The sequence below is a fragment of the Drosophila albomicans genome, chromosome 2R, assembly GCF_009650485.2.
Source record: "Drosophila albomicans strain 15112-1751.03 chromosome 2R, ASM965048v2, whole genome shotgun sequence".
NCBI lineage: Eukaryota > Metazoa > Arthropoda > Insecta > Diptera > Drosophilidae > Drosophila > Drosophila albomicans.
The window spans coordinates 29,538,821-29,560,769 of NC_047631.2; the positions used below are offsets into that span (position 1 = coordinate 29,538,821).

At 37.5% G+C, this 21,949-nt stretch overlaps 2 protein-coding genes across 4 annotated transcripts; both read left to right on the forward strand.

The window, feature by feature from the left end:
• The first annotated feature begins 15,468 nt into the window (after positions 1-15,468).
• Positions 15,469-21,882, forward strand: LOC117574426 (uncharacterized). Of its 3 annotated transcripts, XM_052007187.1 has the most exons (4): positions 15,469-15,523; positions 15,665-15,909; positions 20,961-21,117; positions 21,185-21,882. In XM_052007187.1, the coding sequence occupies exons 1-4, from the start codon at positions 15,490-15,492 to the stop codon at positions 21,823-21,825; spliced, it is 1,077 nt and encodes a 358-aa protein (XP_051863147.1). In that variant the 5' UTR covers positions 15,469-15,489; the 3' UTR covers positions 21,826-21,882. The 3 variants fall into 3 exon arrangements, with proteins under 3 accessions (XP_051863147.1, XP_051863146.1, XP_051863144.1); XM_052007186.1 differs by lacking the exon at positions 15,665-15,909 and having other exon boundaries at positions 15,475-15,523; positions 20,716-21,117; XM_052007184.1 differs by lacking the exons at positions 15,469-15,523; positions 15,665-15,909 and adding an exon at positions 20,463-20,570 and having other exon boundaries at positions 20,716-21,117.
• LOC117575197 (uncharacterized) lies at positions 18,958-20,388 on the forward strand. Its single transcript, XM_034259315.2, has 3 exons — positions 18,958-19,018; positions 19,074-19,472; positions 19,532-20,388. The coding sequence occupies exons 1-3, from the start codon at positions 18,985-18,987 to the stop codon at positions 20,155-20,157; spliced, it is 1,059 nt and encodes a 352-aa protein (XP_034115206.1). The 5' UTR covers positions 18,958-18,984; the 3' UTR covers positions 20,158-20,388.
• Positions 21,883-21,949: the final 67 nt, after the last annotated feature.

A 21,949-nucleotide genomic window follows, 5' to 3' on the forward strand; every position in this document is an offset into this window, starting at 1 on the left:
TTAAACTTCAGAACTGCAGAAAACTTTAGAAGCAACGTAGTTGTCCTTCTGCGTGCTCGTGTGTGCGCGTATAATAAAATGTTTGCTTTGCTGCAGCATTCGCAGTGAAGCGTTGCAACTGCAACTTCAACTCCAACAGGCACGCTCTCTTTCTCTCTCTCTCTCTCTTCCTCTCTGTCTGCTAACATATATCGTAAGGGGAGAATCTGCGGGTTGCGTAAACTGCTCGCTGGTGTCGTGCTGTGGCTGCAACTTCATGCTGCGTCTTTTGGTTATATTGACTTGCACTTTGCGGCGCTTTGCGTCGCATACGAAATGCTTCGGCAAGACAATACGTTAGGCAAGCCAACGGCAGACCCAAAAACGAGGCAGCAGCAACAGCAGTAGTAGCAGGCAAACGCGGGTAGAAACCGTTTTCATTTGCGTCTTTTGTGTGCATTTCCACTTTGGCACCTTTCCGTTGCACGCACGACTTGTGGCCACTTTGCAGACTATCATGAAATGTGATTGCGGCGTTTGTTCTTCCATCTTCCATCTTGCATCTTGCATCTTTCATTTTCTAGCTTCTGCAGTCCAACAATCGCTTTTAAGAATCATTTAAAAAAAAAACCGTAACGAAACTGTGTAGACCTATGCGGCGTATGCGTAATGTGAGCAAAATACGTCGAACTGACACCGAAACGTGACATGTAACAGGTTATTGAGGCAAACAAACCAAATGACAGCGATAAGGATGACTTTATCCCAAGATCGTTTGACAACGAACCAAAGCAACAAAAACAAGAAACAAAAACAATATCAACAACATGAAGAACCACAAGAAGAAGAATAAACAAACATACGTACAAAACACGCAACACTAAAGGAAAAAAATCACAATACAAAGTACTGCCATTCATTGGGTTCTGTTCTGTTTTGCTATTCGCAGCTGGGAGCATTTCACTTCTGTCTCTGTCTGTCTTATTCTCTCGTTTGTATTCACTTCTCGAAGGGTATGTGAAGAAAATGGTTACGTACTTTGATTTACTTGTTTTATGATAAAGCGGAAGAATATTTTTAATTTTGGATATTTCTATTTGGCAATTTTGGAGTTTCATATTCTTAAAAGTATCTACTCATTAAATTTGTTAGACAACTTTTAGTTAAACTGTTTATTAAATTTTAATTCTATCTCAAGTACTTCTAAGATGTCTCAGCGCTCTTCACCTACTTTGGCACCTTCTTCTCATTCAACCTTTCATTCGTAATTTAATGCAACTTCAAGTTCAACTACTCATTCAGCACTTCATTCAGTGTTTCATTCAACTTCTATCTCAACTTCCCTTTCAATTACTTTTCCACTCTGATTCCTTTTCTAAATATCATAATACTATATTTATAGTCCTTACATTTAACACCTTTATTTTTTTGTAGTGAATTTTATCTGTTTTTACTTTCTTCTCTTTTTACTCCTGTTCATCGTGTTCAACTATCATTCGACTACTAATGGCGTCATTTTTTGTTTAACTTCTTTTTTTGTAACCCTGCAGTTTTATGTGCTTTTGTGTGTTTATCTCTCGTTCTACAGTTTTTTATTACTTGCCACTTAATTTCCTGTCCTGCCGCTGAAATCAATTCTTAAGAGTGTCAGGAATTCGTTTTGTACTTGGCATGATTTGGGTTTCTTGGTTTCTTTTATTTTACGCATTGCCAGACGGACAACAGAAAAAATGCCAAGAGCAAGACACCAACCAGCAAACACAAAAAAATAAGAGAGAAGAAAGTTGCTTACGCGCTTTGCGTTGGCGTATGTGTGTTTTTGTTGTGTGTTGTGAGTGTTTGTTTGCGTGTGCGTGTGTGTGTTACGTATGACATTTTATCTCTGTCACTAAATTGACACTTTAGTTAATGGATTTTGTATGTGAGAGTGTGGCATTTGTGGTGCTTGCTGGCTTGCTTCGTGTTGTTTTTTTATCTGCCCGACGACATTTCCGTTTTGCTCTGCACTGTTGCTCTTTAGTACAAGGATAACAGGATAACATAAGCTCACGCACTTTGCCAAGACATTGCCAGGGACTTTGCCAGGACATTGCTCTCTCACACGCTCACACGCTCACACACTCGAAGCGTCTGAAACGATGCGCCAAGTGTAAGTACTTTGAATAATAAGAATGCTTACTTTGATGGATGCCCAACAAATCTCTTTAGACGACGACGACCGTTGACATAATACTCCTCCTACGGATTGCATGACAAAGTAGCTGAAATTCCCCAACCTACTCTCTTTCTCTCTGTTTATTTTCAGTCAAATTCTATTCTAATCCCAGATACTTGTTCGTGTTTCAGAAATAATTAGTACGTTCTGCTATAAAATTTTCATTTTAGGCAAAAATGCATCGTCGTCAATTCAAGAAACATCTGAAGGAAGTTTTGGAACCAAAGCGCAAAAGTTTAGAGATCGTAAAAAGTAAAAAGTTTAGCAGTGTGGATAAGCACCAACAAACACATGAGAAGAAGCTAAAGACAACGACAACAAAACGAGAGATTAATGCAGGCAAACACTTGCAACATATGCGAACGAAGCCTGTTGCATTCCTCGAGGTCGTTGTGCATTGGACACGCTCCGAGCGTCAGAAATACAAAGCCATTAAATTGCTGCCACCATGGTAGAAGTTCTCTGTGTCTTGAAAAAGAGTTTTTATTAATGGATGGAGTATTTTTTAATGGTTTAGTTTGAGAAATCGAAAATGTGTCATTTAAACTAAATTTTATGTGAATCTTTGCAAAAATAAAGTAACGAACGTTCTTGGTGAGCGTGATAGACAGTAATAAAACGCAGTGATATGGTGCGTATACGTTAAGTAGGAGCGCGAATATCGAAGCTCTAAAAATTCCACATTTTAAAATTCCTAGCTAATACTTCCAGTACAATGATGCGTATACGTAATGCAGAAGCGAGTGCGTTAAAGCTCTACCAATTCTATAACATTTATAAATTCCTGGCTAGTTCTCTTAAGACTGACAGTACTATGATGCGTATACGTAATATAGAAGCGTGAAAATTGAAGCTCTAAAAAATCCACAACATTTATAAATTCCTAGCTAAATCTCCAAAATCTGACAGTACTATGATGCGTATACGTAATATAGAAGCGCGTGCATTAAAGCTAAAAAAAATTCCAAGCTAATTCTCGCAAATCTGACAGTTTTTTTTAACAATTAACACGTCATAAAAATATGAATTTTTATTGGCGTCAATTTGTTGTGAATTTGCCATAAATGCTTCAAACTGATGCCATCACAATTTTAATCTGCATGGATTGATGTATTTTACTTTTCAATAGAATATATTCCAATGCAATAGATTTTTTAATACATATTATATTTTTGAGAGCCACACGTTGCATGTACTCTTTGAATATATTGTGAAGGGCGTTTACTGACTTATTGAATGTGGATATGGTCATTGAATAACATGCACGCAATCTTAATTGGTTTTATCTGTCGCAGTTTATCAGAAATTTTAATAGGCATTAAATCAGCTTTTGTTTTATCTCATGAGCTTTAATTTTCATGCAATAATTTATACGCTGCTTGGCCGCAATACGTCACGTGAATCGGATTGTTGCCGGTTGCCGCTTGCCGCTGGTTCTTGATGGACCCATTGGGGGATTTACTGTTAGTTCTGCTGACAAATAAATGAAATAATAAATTACAAAAGTTGGGGGCAACATTGAGTGAGTGTGTGTTTGTGCTCTGCTGGGATTTATCTAATCGAATATGCACACGCACATGTCGCGTTCAACAACTCTGACCAACAACAAAACAGTCTAACCAAATGACTGACTGACAGACAGACTGACTGACTGACTGACTGATTGATGGACAGTCACGCTTCATCATATCCATGCACTTGACATTAATTGGTCGATAGTTGAAAGCGCATTATAAAATCTGTATTTTCAATACTCCACTTGCAATTTATGATGACCGCAGGATGCATTATGCAACACTCGCGAGTGTGGAAAAACTTTAGCTTCGCTTGTGGAAAGTTGCCACTTTTGAAGGGCCACAGTTGTGGCCCAGTTCAGTGTGAAAAAGGTGCGAGTACTTTAATATAAATTTATAGTATACATATTTATATATAAGTGAGTTAGTATATGTGTGCTTGGCTAAAGTACTTACAGTGCAATGGTTAAGAGGAAGCTCATTATGAAACTAAGTGGCTTTGGGCACAAACACAAAGCGGCAGCAAACCGAATGCAATGCGAATGAAGATGGAGATGGCGATGGAGATGCGAATGCGGATGAGGATGAGGGGCTGCTGATGAATGGCTGCTTGGAAAGCCTTAATACTCGGGAGATTAAATTTGTGGCATGGTGGCAGGTTGTGTTGCAGCAACGCAGCCGCATTATAAAACAACTCATTTATCATAGCGTAGTACATAGAAGGCAGGTGAGCAGAGCAGCAAAGCGGGGAGAAAAGCGGCACAGCTGACAACTGCAGATGAAATGTTGAAAGCGCCAAAATGAATACACAACGCAACAATTAATTGTCTGCATTCAGTCCTCTCTCTCTCTCTCAGTCTCTGTGTCTCTGTAGAGGAGTTAGTTGAAGTTGAAGCCAAGGGCGTGGCAGGTCGCGTTCATGACACGCAATAATCGCACAGCATTTGTATTTAATTAATGGCTCGCAATAATATCATGAAAGCGAGTTATACATAGTATACGAGTATAGTATATAAATGTCTGCACATTTAATAGCAATTCACTTGTTTAATTTTTGTAATTGAAACCAGACGTCATAACAACTTTTTACGCCTGTCATAAAGTTTTTCGTCCAACTATTTGCCGTATATTCGCATAAAATATTACAATGAAATTAATTGTGTGCCAGCGCCTTGAGTTTAGTTTCAATTAATTAAAATGTTTATTAAGAAATTGCAAAACATACTCCGGCTAAATGAAGAATGGGGCCACATAAAGCAGCGGCCACTTGGACATGCAAGATTTGTGTATGATAAATTATCCTAATGATGACAGACGAGTCAGAGGCGTGTCGAGACAAAAGCCAGAGACAAGCTAGGATAAGCCAGGGCAACGTTAAGGACCCCGAGCCTTTTGGGCATCAGGTGTTTGCTGCTCTCCCTGTGCTTTGTCTAGAAGAAGGCACAACAAATAAATACAGACAGAGATGGACTAAGAGAGGGAAAGAGAGAATGAGAGAGAGGGAGCAATTAGGCAAGTTGCCAGCTGAATAAGTCTCATGCACTATATAATTTATTAGAATTTTGCATGGCATTCATATTCACTTCAAAGCGCAATAATGTTTGTCTGATGTCTGCCCACAAAAGCATGCTATAGAAAATAATAAACAAGACGAAAGGAATGTGAGTAATTAATTCGTTGCATAAATATGTTGGTAATTTATTAATTACAACATCAATGTCAGACATTTCTTTTTTGGTCAATGCTTATCATTAAACACAAACAGCATTGCCAGACAACAAGAACAAAAAAAATACAAAAGGGGAAGGTAAACGGAATTCTGCGGCAATTAATTTTGGCCCAGCCTGCGGACAGGTGTGTGTGGGTGTCAGTGTGTATGTGTGTAGGTGTGTGTGTGGCAAATGCCACAAATGTAGTCTGGGGCAAGTGTTAATGACCAAGCATAAGAAATGACGATACATAGTATAAATGCGAAACAGACAGCGAAAGAGATGCCGCGATTGGCTGGCAAATAATTATTAATTTAAGAGTCATGAAACGGACATGTCCATGTCCATGTGCTGAGATTTCATTGAAATGCGTTGTGATTGCAGAAAAATGCGAACAATTTTCGCATGCTGCTGCTGCTTTTGCTGTTGCTGGTGCTGAGCGCAGATGCATTTTAAATGCATCTCCAATTGCTGCAATGCGTGTGTGTGCGTACGAGGTCATTAAGAATTTATGATGTGCATGACAGCGTCGCCAATGCGAAGTGCGTCTCCAGTTTGCAGTTTGCAGTTTCCACTTTGCAACGATGCAACTGTCAGTGCTGGGGTTGGTTTTGATTTTCCCCATGGGCTTAATGGAATCAACGAAATGAATCAATTTCTTTATCTTTCATTCTTCGGCTTAAATTGCAATTTAATGACGCACACGAAAAGGCCGTCTGCTTACAATTTAAGGATTATTTTTATACCCGCGCCCCATAGGAAATGTAACAGGCAGAAGGAGTTATCTCCGACCAAATAAAGTATAGATATACTACACTGATGGCTGCTGTATTCGGAAGTTAGTTGCTTGGGTTTATAATCTGGTATATTTAAAATTTAATGGTATATTTTGAATATAATATTTGGTATATTTTGTACTATATTTTGAATGTAGTAGTTTATCGATATATCAATGATGGATTTCGGTATATAAGTTTGGTATATTTTGCTTTGGTTGACAATCTGTTATAATATTTGGAATTCTATAGTATATTTTGAATCTGGTATTTTTATACTCTATGGTAGATTTTCAATGCAGTAGTATATCGATATACCAAATATAGCCTTCGGTATGTGAATTTGGTATATTTTCTGAATTATGCCGCAATACTTTGCTTTTATTGATAACTTCCTTGCTTGTTATTTATTGACATCACCATTTAATACGAATGATAAGCCTTCTCAACTAAATCTGCGTTACGTGATTAGAGCAAAGCTTTAACTAAGTTCGAGCTTAGTTTGTTGGGAGCTCGCATCAATCATGGAGAATTGATTACACTTTCTGCATGTTGTCGCGACGCTATAAAAACTACATGAAAAACAGTTGACGTTTGGCAACTATTCGTGGCATTTCTAGTTAGGTCGCCGTGACGTTTTGTGGCATTGAGATTGGGTTAGAGAAGCGCAGATGCACAGAAAGTTGTAGTAAATTGCTGGAAAATATTTGGCCAAGCCAAACCAAACCAGACCAAAGCAAACACACAAGCAAAAGCCAAAAACCCGAAACTAAAACGTCGCATTCGCAATTGCATTCACATGCGAGTCTAGGTCAGCAGTTGCATCCCCCCCCCCTCTACTTCCTCTTTCTGCCTTCCCCATATGTGTGTCTCTAAAGTGGTTGGCAAGTGAAAATGAAAATGAAAACGAAAACCCTTAGAAATGTTGCCCGTCTGCGTTTGCATCGGATGTGGGTAAATAGCGCACAAGGAAATGTACAAATAAATATTTGCAATTGAAAACGAACAGGAAATGCAAGCGCCATGTGGCAAACACAACAACAACAACAACAACAACAAAAACAGCAAAAACAACTACCATCAACAGCACTTTACATATACAAACACAAGTGTATTTAAAAAAAAAAAAAGAAATAGAAATACACTCGAATATTTCTGAGCACTTGAAATTGAAATTCCCCAGGCACAGTTTAATTACAACTGGGCCAGCATTTATTCCTAATAGAATATGCGGCACAAAGGTTAAACTAATCGCAAAATCGTTTCGTTTCTTTTCGGGATAGAGAGAAAAAAATTGTGAAGCAAATTGCTTACTTAAAAATTATATTCAAATCATCCTAGTCAGTGGCAATTTGCATCTCAATTGCTGCCCAAATGAAATTGAAGACGAATAAGTGGCAAGCGCGAAGTCGAAGTGGGATGAGCTGAACTTGCAGATACCCTTTATAATAGAGTGAAAATTATGCAAAATATATTCTAATATTACCACCAATAAAATTCCTTAGCTATAACATTTATTTGGACGTCAATTTAAAGTTCACATTAGCTTAGCATGCTCTTCCACTTAACTGAGTTTAATGAGCATTTGCATTTTGCTGCTGCTTTTGGCAGCCACAAAAGCGGCAATCAGTAGCAGTTTTAGCGGAAAATAGCTATAATAGAGAGCTGATATGAATATCTAAACTAAAAGAGGCAGACAATTGTAAAATGGCCTACAAAAAAGGCGAGAGAAGAGAGAAAAGGATGGCAGTTGAATGTGTGTGTTGCACACATGAGTGAAATTAAAATAACAACAACAACAGGAACAGCAGCAAGGGCAACGGCAAACGGCAAAACGGCGGCAGCAACCACAAAAGCAATTTCGATCAGGCAAAGGAGATAAAAAACTGAATTCAAGCTGCGAGCCAACGCAGCACATCAGTTACAAAAATGTAGGCTACTCTTGAGCCCTCAAACCCCACCACCAAAAAAAAACCAAAAAAGACACGAGACAGCATAAAAGCAAGCCAGATAAAGACGAGAAGAAGAAAACGAACACGAACACGACCACGACAAAAAAAAAAAAAAAAAAAAATAGTAGAGAAATAAGTGGAGAAAATGCGAAGCGACCAAAATCATGCCTGACTGTGGTTTTTGGACTACGTCGCTTCCAACTCGGAAGGTGCGCTAAAATTATGCAAATCATCGTAATACTTTTACAACAGAGAACCAAAGCGGAAGGATATTTGGCAAAGGCAGTTGCCGTTGCCAAGAGAGAAGAGCAGAAGCAAGTTAGGTAGCTGCTTTGTCTATCAAACGGCGGCCTTTTTGGCGAAACCAAAATAATTGCCCCGAATATATTGAGGCTATGCAAACAGTCATGTAATGGAGCAAGCAGCTCCTTTTGAGCGCCATCGCATGTGTGTGCCTTTAATGATGATATTTGCGAAAACGAAAAAACGAAAAAAAATAAAATAACATCCACACACACACACCTTCAAAACTACAAATGGCATGCAAGCGGTTTAAGGACATTGAAAGCCAACCAAAGTGAAACGAACATCAAGCGAACGCTTTGGGCTCCCAAGTGTTGGCTGGCTGGCATGCTGAAATGTGAGCTGAGAAAAATTTAATAAATGTCAAGACGGGCAGTAGTCCACACACACAAGAGAGCGTAGGAGGAGGAGGAGGAGGAGGAGGAGGAGGAGGAGGAACGTTGCCAGCTTTGTGGCAGGTAATATGGGCTGTTGTTGCTGTGCCACCTGCTGAGGCTGACATCGCATTGCCAGCCAACAATCGCATTTTCTTGGCTGCTGCTGTTAGTGCCGCGAAAAAAAGCCAATACACAACAGCCACAGCTACATATGAAATCAATAAGAAACAATAAGGAAGCAGTGAAACAATCAGAGCAGCGAAAACGCGCAACCTTATCAATGCGTATGAGTAATATTAAGTATACGACACATTGTCACTGAAGTGTTGTCTTTAACTGCCAGAAAGAAAGTTGATTTGATTAATGCGCCCGTTTGCCGCTCAACTTATTTAAGTTGCCAACGCCAACGCCTAAGTCGTGTGTTATTTGTTTTAAAAGAAACAAATTCCTCAGGGTCATTTATAAATCTTATATATAAGCCTCGGCCAAACAAACTACGCACAAAAGTTTATGCGGAAACTTTTCTCATTTTGCCGGTTATTTCGCGCGACATTAACTAGGCTGATTAATCGTTAAATAGAACGGGGCAAAGCACGAAGAGAGGCGAATGTGGAATACCCTATACAAGAAAAGGCGAGACTGAGATGAAATTGAAATATGCAGCGTATTAAAGGGTCATGTGTGAGGCATGCGGAAGCTGTTTAAATTGAAATGGCAACAAGACAACGATATGTAGACACTTTAAGCTTTGTTTAAGGATTTTATTGGTCCCGTGTGCTGACTTTTGGTCTTTAGGCATCGCTTTTGGCTTAATGATTTAGAGTGTGCCAAGTGGGCTGTTATAAATATACACACATATAACATTTAGTATATTTATATGCTGAGTGTTTTGAATATGCGTGCGTGGAAAAGTTGTGAAAGGCTGTTAAAGGCAGAGCCAAACAGTTGAGAGTTGTCGAGCAGGTTCAGGTCTGCTTTTAAGCGCTACTTTACCGCACATTTAGTGGTTGCGTTGTGCAACTAGCAATAGACTCTCAAGCCAGTCTCTGCTGTGCTGTGGCACATGGCCTGATGCCAAATACAAACACACAAAAAGGTTCGCTCGCACGTAACGCTTTGAGCTGCGGCAATGTGATATATGCGCATGTATTAGTTTTGCCGGCATTTCGTATGCGTTGGAAGGCAAAGCCTTACAACCGTTAAGGGATTTACCAGGCAAATATAAATTTATATTATTGAATACACGCCCACATACACAATGTGTGTGTGGGTTGCTGTATCGATGAATGGCGATGTAAGCACACATTACGTATACGTATGCAAAAATATGTTGCATACCTTTGTGCGGCAGCCATTATGACAATTTAATACAATGAAACAAACAAATCTGTTGCCGTAAAACATGACCAAAATCAATGCAAAACCATAATACAACTAAGTAAATTTGTTTGTTTGTGTATGCGAAAAGCCAAAATGACAACATGTCTGTGGGGGCTACAAATGTTGTTGCAATTGGCAATGGGTCGAGTGAATAATTTGATTTGTGGAAAAGTCAATTATAGGTTGCAGATATACAAACAGATGTTTCTTTGCCGTTTGGAGCCAAGTCATTAATGTCGTAGAGAGCCAGAAAGAGATGTGCAGCAACAACAAATGTGCATGGAGGAGGAACAATGCTTTGTAAGTTCAAACAAAAGATCCCTGTACAAGTATGAAAGCAGCTTAGGACAACGACGACTATCTCGGAATCGTTTGCATGAAAATGTGAAACAAGTTTCGGCTAACACACAATGAAAAGGGCTTATCAAAATGTTCTGTTTCATTTCCTCTCTCTTTGTCTGATTGTCTCTGTCTCTACGTCTACGTCTATGTTGATGTGCATGTCCATGTCCTTGTATCTTGTTTGTTGTTTTATGTTTAGTTAAAGCCGCATAGCTTTGATGCATGTAAGAATGCATTCCAATTAGCCTTGTGCATCAGCCTCTAGTCCATCTTACCGAATATTTTCCATCACTTTGTTTTCTAGTTTTCTCTCTATGCATTTGTTTCATTTTTCATTTTTCATTTTCTTAGTATATTGCAGTCGGCTTTGTCTTTATGTTTTAATTAACAATTTGAATCATTTAAACTAGAAAATGTTTACGAAATATCTTCAAGTCTATACGAAAAACCAGAAAATTGTTGAAATGACAGCCAGATAAATCCACAAAGCAAAAGAAAAAGCAAAAATAATTTGATGACAAACCAAAAATATTGCCAACAAAATAAATACCAAATATTTGCAGATATTATGCGAGTGTAAATCAAATATTAAAAACAATTTTCAAGTGATTCATTTATCTAACTTTTATTTATTTTTAAATGCTGTGTGGCCGAAATAAGAGAGAGTATTAAATTCAGAAGAGGAGCAAACTTGATCCAATTAAAGAAACATTAAAAAACAAATATATTTTGTATGCCTGCTTGCAGCGAATCAATTTTCATAAATCGTAAAGCTGAGCTGGCCATTTAGAGGCATTCTACAGCAACTGCACGCCTCAGAATTTAGGCCTGCCTTTGACTTTTAATGGTCATTCGGTGGCTGCTCATAAATTGTGGCAGCCATTTAAACTGCTGCTGCTGCTGTTGCTGCTGCCTTTGTAAGCAGCAGACGGCTTTTCACTCTCTCTCTCTCTCTCTCTCTTGCTCTGCTGGGTATAGGAGTGCAATAAAACCGCATTTGTTGCTTTTGTTGTGGCTCTGTGCTGCGCCTAAGAGCAGACATTGAATAAATTATTCACCAGGACATGCTTGTGTATGTGTGTGTGTGTGTTGCCTTTAAATTCGCCCACTGTGAGATTATTATGTGCGCGCGTGTGCGTATGCATATACATATATAAATGTCTGCACGTGTATGTGTGTGTGTGTGCGTGTTTGGGGCGTGGACAGTGGAGACTTTGGCTCTGGTTGCTCATAAAACTGCAGCATAAATTTGCGAGTTTTGTTGAAGCGCTCTCATCTATTGGGCACGCATAAAACCTAACAGTTGTAATTGTGCTGTAAACACGCAACTCAATGGCATTGTAAATGTGGCCGGCACTTGCCACGCCCCTCCACAATCCCACACTCCCCCCTCGAGGGAGACCCACGCGCTCCCTCTGGAGAGCGTCTGCCCTGCTCGTCTCTGCACTGCACTGCGGCACAATTTAATTTATGTGTCGGTTTGTGGTCGGCTTGTTGATTTTGTTGCGCTCTTGCCTTCCCCTTTTATTTTTATTGACCATTACAATTGCTCACTCACATACACACGCGTACACACACATCATTCAGCAGCGGTACTTGATTTTATATGGCATAATTTGGCGCGCTTTTGTGCACGTACATTAAACAGGCGCCCAAATAGCTTCAAATTGCTCGACAATTGTGTTACGTCTCCATCGGATTCTCACGCCCAACTTGCGCATAAACAAAATTGTAGAAGACTTAGTGCTACGCTTAAGAGAACCCTTGACTTTAATCCACATAAAACTGACATAGTTTCTGCTATACTTACATCTCATATATGTATCTAAGAAATAATTGCACATGCCTCAAAATCCCTGACGTTAAAAGTGTTCTGGAAAATAAACACTAAATTAAACTAAGGTCTATCTTTGCTCTATAGAGTTTTATTCTAAGATTAATTTAATATCGCTGCCTTTAAAAAACTTTAGCAACTTTAAAATAAAGGTCTCTTCTTGCTCTTTAGAATTAAGTTCTAAGAATAATTTGGTTTCTAGTTTACCACTTAAAAAAGGTCTATTATTACTCATCCGAATTTAAATTTCAGTTTGAATTATAATAAAGCAATAAATAACATTTCTTAAATATACTCTTACTAAGTACATAATCAAATACTGCATAAAAATAAATAATAAAAAAAACCTCAATGAACGTCCATCAACAGTTGGCTGCACACCACTGTAAAAAGTTGAAACCTGAAACATGAACGGAGATCGACTCGGGCATTCTTAGTTAGAACTATTTAAGAGTATTTAAGATAAAAGCACGTAAAGTGCATTCTCTTGTTTGTTTCGCAAGAATGCTGCAAAATTCTTTGGCCAAAGCCATGCATTCGAGTTGTGCGAGCGTGTGTGTGTCTGTATGTGTGTGTGTGCAGTCATTTAAATGCCAAGCTGAGAAGCATTTATTTGACATAAAATACAGCGAAATAATTTTGGTTAAATATTTCGCAATAAAAATTCATTAAATTGCTATCAAGGCAAAAGAAGCTCGAGCACAAGTTGACCCAGTTTTAAGTGCATATGTGAGTGTGTGTTGTGTGTGTGCATGTGTGTGTTTGGCTTGGATATGTTGCAAATATCTGATAGTGTTTGTCTGCAGTCGGAAAGTAGAAATTACTGAGCAGCATCCGGAATTAAATATTTTTTGCAGCTGTCAACATGCACACAATTAAAATAATCAAATATATTTTGCCATATCCAAAGAATAAATTATTTTAAGAGTGAATTAAGTAAATTATTTATGCTACAATGATATTTGCTAATATTTCTTTAATGGTTTTTGCTTCAGTTGATTGACTGAGCAAGGTGCCAGCTAATGAATGACCGGTCAAATGATTTCAAGTGCACATTTTATTTTCTTTCATTTTTCCCTTTTTACTACACCTCCGATTCAATTTTAGATAAGCTGATGACAAAACGGAATGCACATAAAGCTCGCCCTCACGATTACGTGTGTAAGAGTCTCTTCCATACAGAGGCCAAGCAACCAACCCCTTTTTGATATTATATTCTCGCTCATAACAGCTTGAGCAGCCATACTTATACACATGCAGACTCGTAAGTAGTATCAAATGTGTTTGTGTGACTGTTGACAAACAAACAGCAGCGACAGAAGCAGAAGCAGCAGCAGCGGCGTCGCTTCCACTTGGCAAAGTCTGATAATAAACAACTGATATGCGAGAGAGGGCTTGGCATACCTACCACAACTACATACTCGTAGTCGTAGTCATAGTTGTAGTCGTAGTCGTAGTGTACTATATTCATTCTATGAATAACCCAGTCAGGTTGGCAAACCTATTCTCCTGGGAACCAATCTCACGGTTGCCACTTATCAGCGATGACCCGCGATGTGTAGTGAAGTGAAGTGTCGACAACACACAGACACATGCTTGCCACTTGCCACTTGCCACTTGCCACTTGCCACTTGCTACTTGCAATTTATGATTGCCTCCGACTTGGGCCAATAGAGCAAAGCCGCCTGAAGTTGATAAGAAATCAAATCAAAAGAGTTTGTAAGCAATTTACACTATTTTCACTTTGTTGTATTAATATAATATAATATATGAACAAACTTGTGAAGTAATTCTATGTTGGAAATTGAAAAATGATTTTGATATATTTGGGTTTATAATAATTTTGTACATTATTATAATTTTTCTATTTCCAACATATAATAGAATTACTTGACAAGCCATATTATTATAGGCATAAAAATATTAAAGTAATTTTTTTATTTCCAAAATAAAATTACTTTACTAGTTCACCTTCAATAATAATTTAAATATACTTCATTAATTATTACATTATCTCAATCGAATGCTATTAATATAATATTATATTTAATATTCATAAATTTCTAAGTAATAAAGACAGCCAATCAATCAATAATAAATATACATTTAATACCAATTAAACCATCAGTTCAAAGCAAGTTATAAACTTAAATGATATGTTAATACAAAAAAAAACCTATAAATCTGGTTTATCAATTTCTACTTGTTAATGTAACTAATAATGTCAAACAATAAATAAATATAGATTTTATAACAATTTAACCTTCAGTTCAATAGCAGTAATAAACTAAAACAAAGAAATAAATTTATACAAATATAATCCTTATCATGTTGTGACAACACTTTGGTTCTTCTTATCTCTTTACAAATGAAGTCAAAACAAAACAAGTAAGAAAGCTACAGTCGAGTGTACTCGACTGTGAGATACCCGCTACCCATTTTAAATAAAAGCAATATATTTTGCGGTATTATTCTTTAAATATACCAAATATACTGCAAAAATACTAAAAATATACCAAATGGTATATGTGGTATATCGGTGTAGTACCGCGTTCAAAATATACCATAGTCGGCACAATATACCAGATTGTCAGCCAAAGCAAATTAGACCCCTAGTAAGTAGGAGATTTTTTCCATACAAAAGTATATCTTTAATAACTTCGACAATTTTTATCTGATCGCAACCAAATTTTCACGAATCATAACTACTATAGTTATTACTGCATATACCAAAATTACATATATTTCCTGTCAGCACAAAGTTATAATACCCTTCTACCCTATGGGTAGCGGGCATACAATTGAGAAAGGGCATAGTACATTTACTACTTTCATTTTCATTAATTGCATCTTAATGGGAATTTTTTTTTTATTTTTAGCAATGACGAAGTGACATGTAGCTGGAATTTCCTGCATATTATAATATAATAATATATTATATTTTGGAATAAATTAAATTTAACCACTTTATTCATTACGAGAGACAGCGATTAAAATACCGAACGAGATTGGCACACTTTTGTTGTTTGCTCTTAATTGTTTCTGCTTTAAATAAGATCTAAATAAAAAAGCGTTCGACAGTAGAAAAGTTTCACTCCAAATAGAAAGATGTTTAAGACGCTGGGAATATTTTTATTGCTGCGTGAGTATAAAACAAATCAGCTGCATTGCTATTGTAAATCATATTCAATTAAAAATACATGAAAATAGAATACAAAGTTTAATGTATATTTGATTTAAAAATTTTAAACTGAAATAATTTGTGTATTTTACATACTTACAGTTATTGCACAAATCAACGCCACATGTGTGGTTGATGCAGCATATGGTCAATCAACTAATCGGATTTTTGCAACAATCTCCAGGAATCGACTTGAAATACTACGCAAAAATGCAGTGCCAAATGGAACCAAACTGAGAGTCTTGTGCAGTGCAACAAATTATGTTGATAGCACTTGCCGAAATGGCCAATTTAATCCCGCACTGCCAACAACCAATTGCAGTCCAAAGCCCGATCCAAAGCATGAGGCTGTGCCAGATGCTAGCTGTCCTGCCTCTGCAACCATGTATCGAATGGGCTATAGATTGGGTCCGAAGCATTTTCTGGAGATATATAGAAGTTGCTACAATGTCACATCACAAAGGTCCCTGTTTTCCATACACGAAATTGACAGCGACACAAAGAGTAAGTCAATCTAGGTTTTTCATCGAGTTCGTTGAACTTCATTGACTTTGTTTTATTTGAATTGCAGATCCACCTCGCACTGGTTGTTGGCGTGTTACTGATGTTGTTGACATCATTCCATCATTCCAGGCCAAAAACATTTATACGCGATTCAACGAAATATTTAATAATAAACAGACTTACATCACAAGTCCTGAAAAGCCATATAAATTCAGTCGCGGCCATTTGACGCCCTCTGCTGACTTTGGTTTCTGCGATCAAATGAGAGCCACATTTAGGTACATCAATGTGGTGGCTCAATTCGCCGATGTGAACGACAGCAATTGGTCGAGAGTTGAGAACTGGGTGCGTCGCATGCGAGATCGTTATGGAAAAATGACTGTTTGCACGGGAGGAATTGGTGTGCTGGAGCTCGATGACGTCGCTGGAAATCCGAGAGATATTTATCTAGTGAGGGGCAATCTAAATCCGGTACCCGAATGGACTTACAAGATAATTCGATCCCATTCAAATCGAAATGTGCATTACGCTGTTACCACCTATAATCATGCCGAGCACCCAGTTCAACCCGCTTCCTTATGCACACCGTTGTCATGTGTTAGTCTGGGCCTGCAAGTGAGTCCAGCCCCGAATTCTGGATATACATACTGCTGCGATGCAAATGATTTTATTATCAGAAATGTGAAAAATTTGCAGAATGTTTGTTAAAGAATTTTCCTGAAACTTAACTTGAAATTAATAGAATATAGTTGGTGTTGGTTGGTGGTGTATATTTAAATTTCTACTTATTATAACATTATTAAAGCAAATCAAATCTTAACAATGATATCGTCAATTTAATAAAAGATGATAAGAAAGTGTAATGCTGAGATTGTAAAAATAAGATGATAAAGTCTTTTTCAGGGCTATAGGCCAATAGGTTCAACGAAATTCTTGGAAAGTAGATTTAATCGCGGCCACTTGACACCGGCAGCTGACTTCGGATTTTGTGATCGTACGAAAGCGACTTATAAATACATTTTATTATTATATATTCTAAGAAACATTGAAGGGTAAACAAAGTAGCTGTCTGTGTGTCTGTCCGTCTGTCCGTATGAAACACTGGATCTCAGAGACTATAAGAGATAGAGCCATAATTTTTTCTTGACAGCATTTGTTATGTTTGCACGCATATCAAGTTTATTTCAAATTTTGGCCACGCCCCCTTCCGCCCCCCGCAAATCAAAAACATCGAATAACAAGCGTAATTTTAAAACTAGAGTTACAATTTTTGGTATATATAGTAATAACTATAGTAGTTATGATTCCTGAAAATTTGGTTGCGATCAGATAAATATTGTCGAAGTTATTAAAGAAATACTTTTGTATGGGCAAAAACGCCTACTTAATAGGGGTCTTAGTTGCTTTGGTTGACAATCTGGTATATCGTGCCGTCTATGGTATATTTTGAATGCGGTACTATGTCGATATACCACATATACAATTTGGTATATTGTTAGTAATTTTGCAGTACATTTGGTATATTTTGAGAAAAATTCCGAAGCTCTAGCTTTAAAATTACGCTTGTTATTCGATTTTTTTGATTTGCGGGGGCGGACGTGGGCGTGGCAAAAATTTGAAACATACTTGATCTGCGTGCAAACATAACAAATGCTGTCAAAAAAAAATTATAGCTCTATCTCTTATAGTCTCCGAGATCCAGTGTTTCATACGGACAGACGGACAGACACACAGACACACAGACGGACATGGCTATATCGTCTCGGCTGTTGACGCTGATCAAGAATATATATACTTTATAGGGTCGGAGATGCCTCCTTCTACCTGTTACATACATTTTCTGCTGGCACAGTGTTATAATACCCTTCTACCCTATGGGTAGCGGGTATAATAAATCAGTTTGATCAATTTCTACTTGTTAATGTAACTAATAAAGTCAAACAATAAATAAATAAAGATTTTATAACAATTTAACCTTCAGTTCAATGGCAGTAATAAACTAAAAAAAGAAATAAATTAATTCATATATAGTATAATCCTTATCAGTTTGATGAACATGTTGTGACAACACTTTGGTTCTTCTTATCTCTTTACAGATGAAGTCAAAACAAAACAAGTAAGAATCCTACAGTCGAGTGTACTCGACTGTGAGATACCCGCTACCCATTTTAAATAAAAGAAATATATTTTGGGGTATTTTTCTCAAAATATACCGAATATACTGTAAAATACTAAAAATATACCAAATGGTATATTTGGTATATCGATATAATACCGCATTGAAAATTTACCATAGACGGCACAATATACCAGATTGTCAGCCAAAGCAACTAAGACCCCCAGTAAGTAGGCGTTTTTGCTTATACAAAACTATTTCTTTAATAACATCCACAATTTTTATCTGATCGCAACCAGGAATCATAACTACTATAATTATTATTATATATGCCAAAACTCACAACTCTAGCTTTAAAATTACGCTTGTTATTCGATTTTTGTTGATTTGCGGGGGCGGAAGTGGGCGTGGCAAAAATTTGAAACAAACTTGATCTGCGTGCAAACATAACAAATGCTGTCGAAAAAAAATTATAGCTCTATCCCTTATAGTCTCTGAGATCCAGTGTTTCATACGGACAGACGGACAGACACACAGACGGACAGACGGACATGGCTATATCGTCTCGGCTGTTGACGCTGATCAAGAATATATATACTTTATAGGGTCGGAGATGCCTCGTTCTATCTGTTACATACATTTCCTGCCGGCACAAAGTTATAATACCCATCTACCCTATGGGTAGCGGGTATAAAAAGAGACACTTAGAGAAAGAGATAACGCTCTCTTAATTTAATAATTGTTCGACACAATGTTTGACAAATTTGTTCGTCAGTTGTCAATCAGTTGTCGAAGTCACAAAATGATCGGAATACATTTCCTGCTCGTCGCGTTGCGTAAGAGAAAAATAAACTTAAATTTACATAATTAATAAATCTTTTCTATTTACAGTTCTGGTGGAAATCAAAGCCAATTGTTTAGTTAGAGATGCCGATGTCTTGGCAACCAATCGAATATTTGCAAAACGCGTCGGATCTCATCTTGAGTTACTTCGTAATAATCTAGTGCCAACTGGTGGCAGATTGAGATCATTTTGTAGTTCCAGCGATTTTGTGGATTCCACTTGTCGAGCAAATCGCAGATTTGTTCCTGCATTGCCAACGTCAAATTGTACACGAAAACCCGAAGCAATTGTTGAGTTGGTCGATGACGATAAGTGTCCTTTTAGCATGTTTCGTGTGGGATACAAATTGAATGTACAACAGTTCCTGGAAGTATATAGAAGTTGCTATGACATTGCAACACAAAGATCTGTGTTTTCTATTCATGAACTACATCGTCACAATCTAAGTGAGTCAAGTATTCTGTTATATTATTCTGATCCATTCTAACTAATCATTTATTTTCAGCCACAAAATGTATCTCCTCTGGCTTTACGACTGAAAACGTGACTATATCTCGCTCGTTTCAGGCCAAGAGTATACTAAATAGGTTCAACGAAATTCTTGGAAAACAGAATTATACTTCGAACGATCGACCGCCTTATCTGTTTAATCGCGGCCACTTGACACCGGCAGCTGACTTTGGATTTTGCGAACATACGAAAGCGACTTATAAATACATCAATGTTATGGCTCAATTTTCCAACATCAATAACAGAAATTGGAAAAGAATTGAGCATTGGGTACGCCAACTTCTAGCGCATAATGAGAAGCTAACAGTTTGTACCGGAGGTTTAGGAATATTGCAACTGGAGAATGAGTTTCATATGCCAACAAATATTTCTCTAGCAAGCCACAATCGTAATCCCGTCTACAAATGGATTTACAAACTCGTCAAATCAAATACTTCCCATTACGCGTTCCTCACATACAATAACATTTTCGATGGTCAAAGACCTGTGCCATTATGTAATCCAATTATTTGTCCAACAGAACTGAAATTAACTCCATCAGCTTTGGCTGGATTTTCATTCTGTTGTGATGTCGATTATTTCATGTCACGATATCTTAGTCATCTGCAAAGTGTTTGCTAAGCTTGTGACATGTTTTCCAGTTAAGTTTAGTGTGATAGTTTTAAACAGAAGCGATCAATATTAATAATATTCAATTGAAGAAAAGCATAGTAAATGATTTTCATTAATTGCATCTTAATGAGAATTTTGTACGTTTCTAAGCATCGCTAGCAATGACGAAGCAACTGATAACCTCATGTATGTAGCTGGAATTTCCCGCATAGTATAATATAATAATATGTAATATTTTGGAATAAATTAAATTTCCGCACTTTATTCATTACGAGCGACAGCGATTAAAATACAGAACGAGATTGGCACACTTTTGTTGTTTCTGCTTTAAATGAGAATTCAATAAAAGAGCGTTCGACAGTAGAAAAGTTGCACTCCAAGTAGAAAGATGTTTAAGACGTTGGGAATATTTTTATTGCTGCGTGAGTATTAAACAAGTCAACTGCATTATTATTGTATCATCATATTCAATTAAACATGAATGAAAATAGAATACAAAGTTTAATGTATATTTCATGTAAACATTTTCAAAACCGAAATAATTTTTCTATTTTATATTTTTTTCAGTTATTGCACAAATCAACGCCACATGTGTGATTGATGCAGCATATGGTCAATCAACTAATCGGATTTTTGCAACAATCTCTAGGAATCGACTTGAAATACTACGCAAAAATGCAGTACCAAATGGAACCAAACTGAGAGTCTTGTGCAGTGCAACAAATTATGTTGATAGCACTTGCCGAAATGGCCAATTTAGTCCTGCACTGCCAACAACCAATTGCAGTCCGAAGCCCGATCCAAAGCACGAGGCTGTGCAAGATGCTAGCTGTCCTGCCCCTGCAACCATGTATCGAATGGGCTATAGATTGGGTCCGAATCATTTTCTGGAGATATATAGAAGTTGCTACGATGTCACATCCCAAAGGTCGCTATTTTCCATACACGAAATTGACAGCGACACAAAGAGTAAGTCAATCAATGCTTTTCATCGAGTTCGTTGAACTTAATTGGCTTTGTTTAATTTGAATTGCAGATCCACCTCGCACTGGTTGTTGGCGTGTTACTGATGTTGTTGTCATCATTCCATCATTCCAGGCCAAAAACATTTATAGGCGATTCAACGAAATATTTAATAATCAACAGACTTATATCACAAGTCCTGGACGGCCATATAAATTCAATCGCGGCCATTTGACGCCCTCGGCTGACTTTGGTTTCTGCGATCAAATGAGAGCCACATTCAGGTACATCAATGTGGTGGCTCAATTCGCCGATGTGAATGACAGCAATTGGTCGAGAGTTGAGAACTGGGTGCGTCGCATGCGAGATCTTCATGGAAAAATGACTGTTTGCACGGGAGGAATTGGAGTGCTGGAGCTCGATGACGTCGCTGGAAATCCGAGAGATATTTATCTGGTGAGGGGCAATCGTAATCCGGTACCCAAATGGACTTACAAGATTATTCGATCCCATTCAAATCGAAATGTACATTACGCTGTTATCACCTATAATCATGCCGAGAATCCAGTTCAACCCGCTTCCTTATGCACACCGTTGTCATGTGTTAGTCTGGGCTTGCAAGTGAGTCCAGCCCCGAATTCTGGATATACATACTGCTGCGATGCTAATGATTTTATTATCAGAAATGTCCAAAATTTGCAGAATGTTTGTTAAAGAATTTTCCTGAAACGTAACTTGAAATTAATAGAATATAGTTGATGTTAAAGTATATTTAAATTTCTACATATTACAACATTATTAAAGGAAATCAAATATGTTATTAACAATGATATTATCA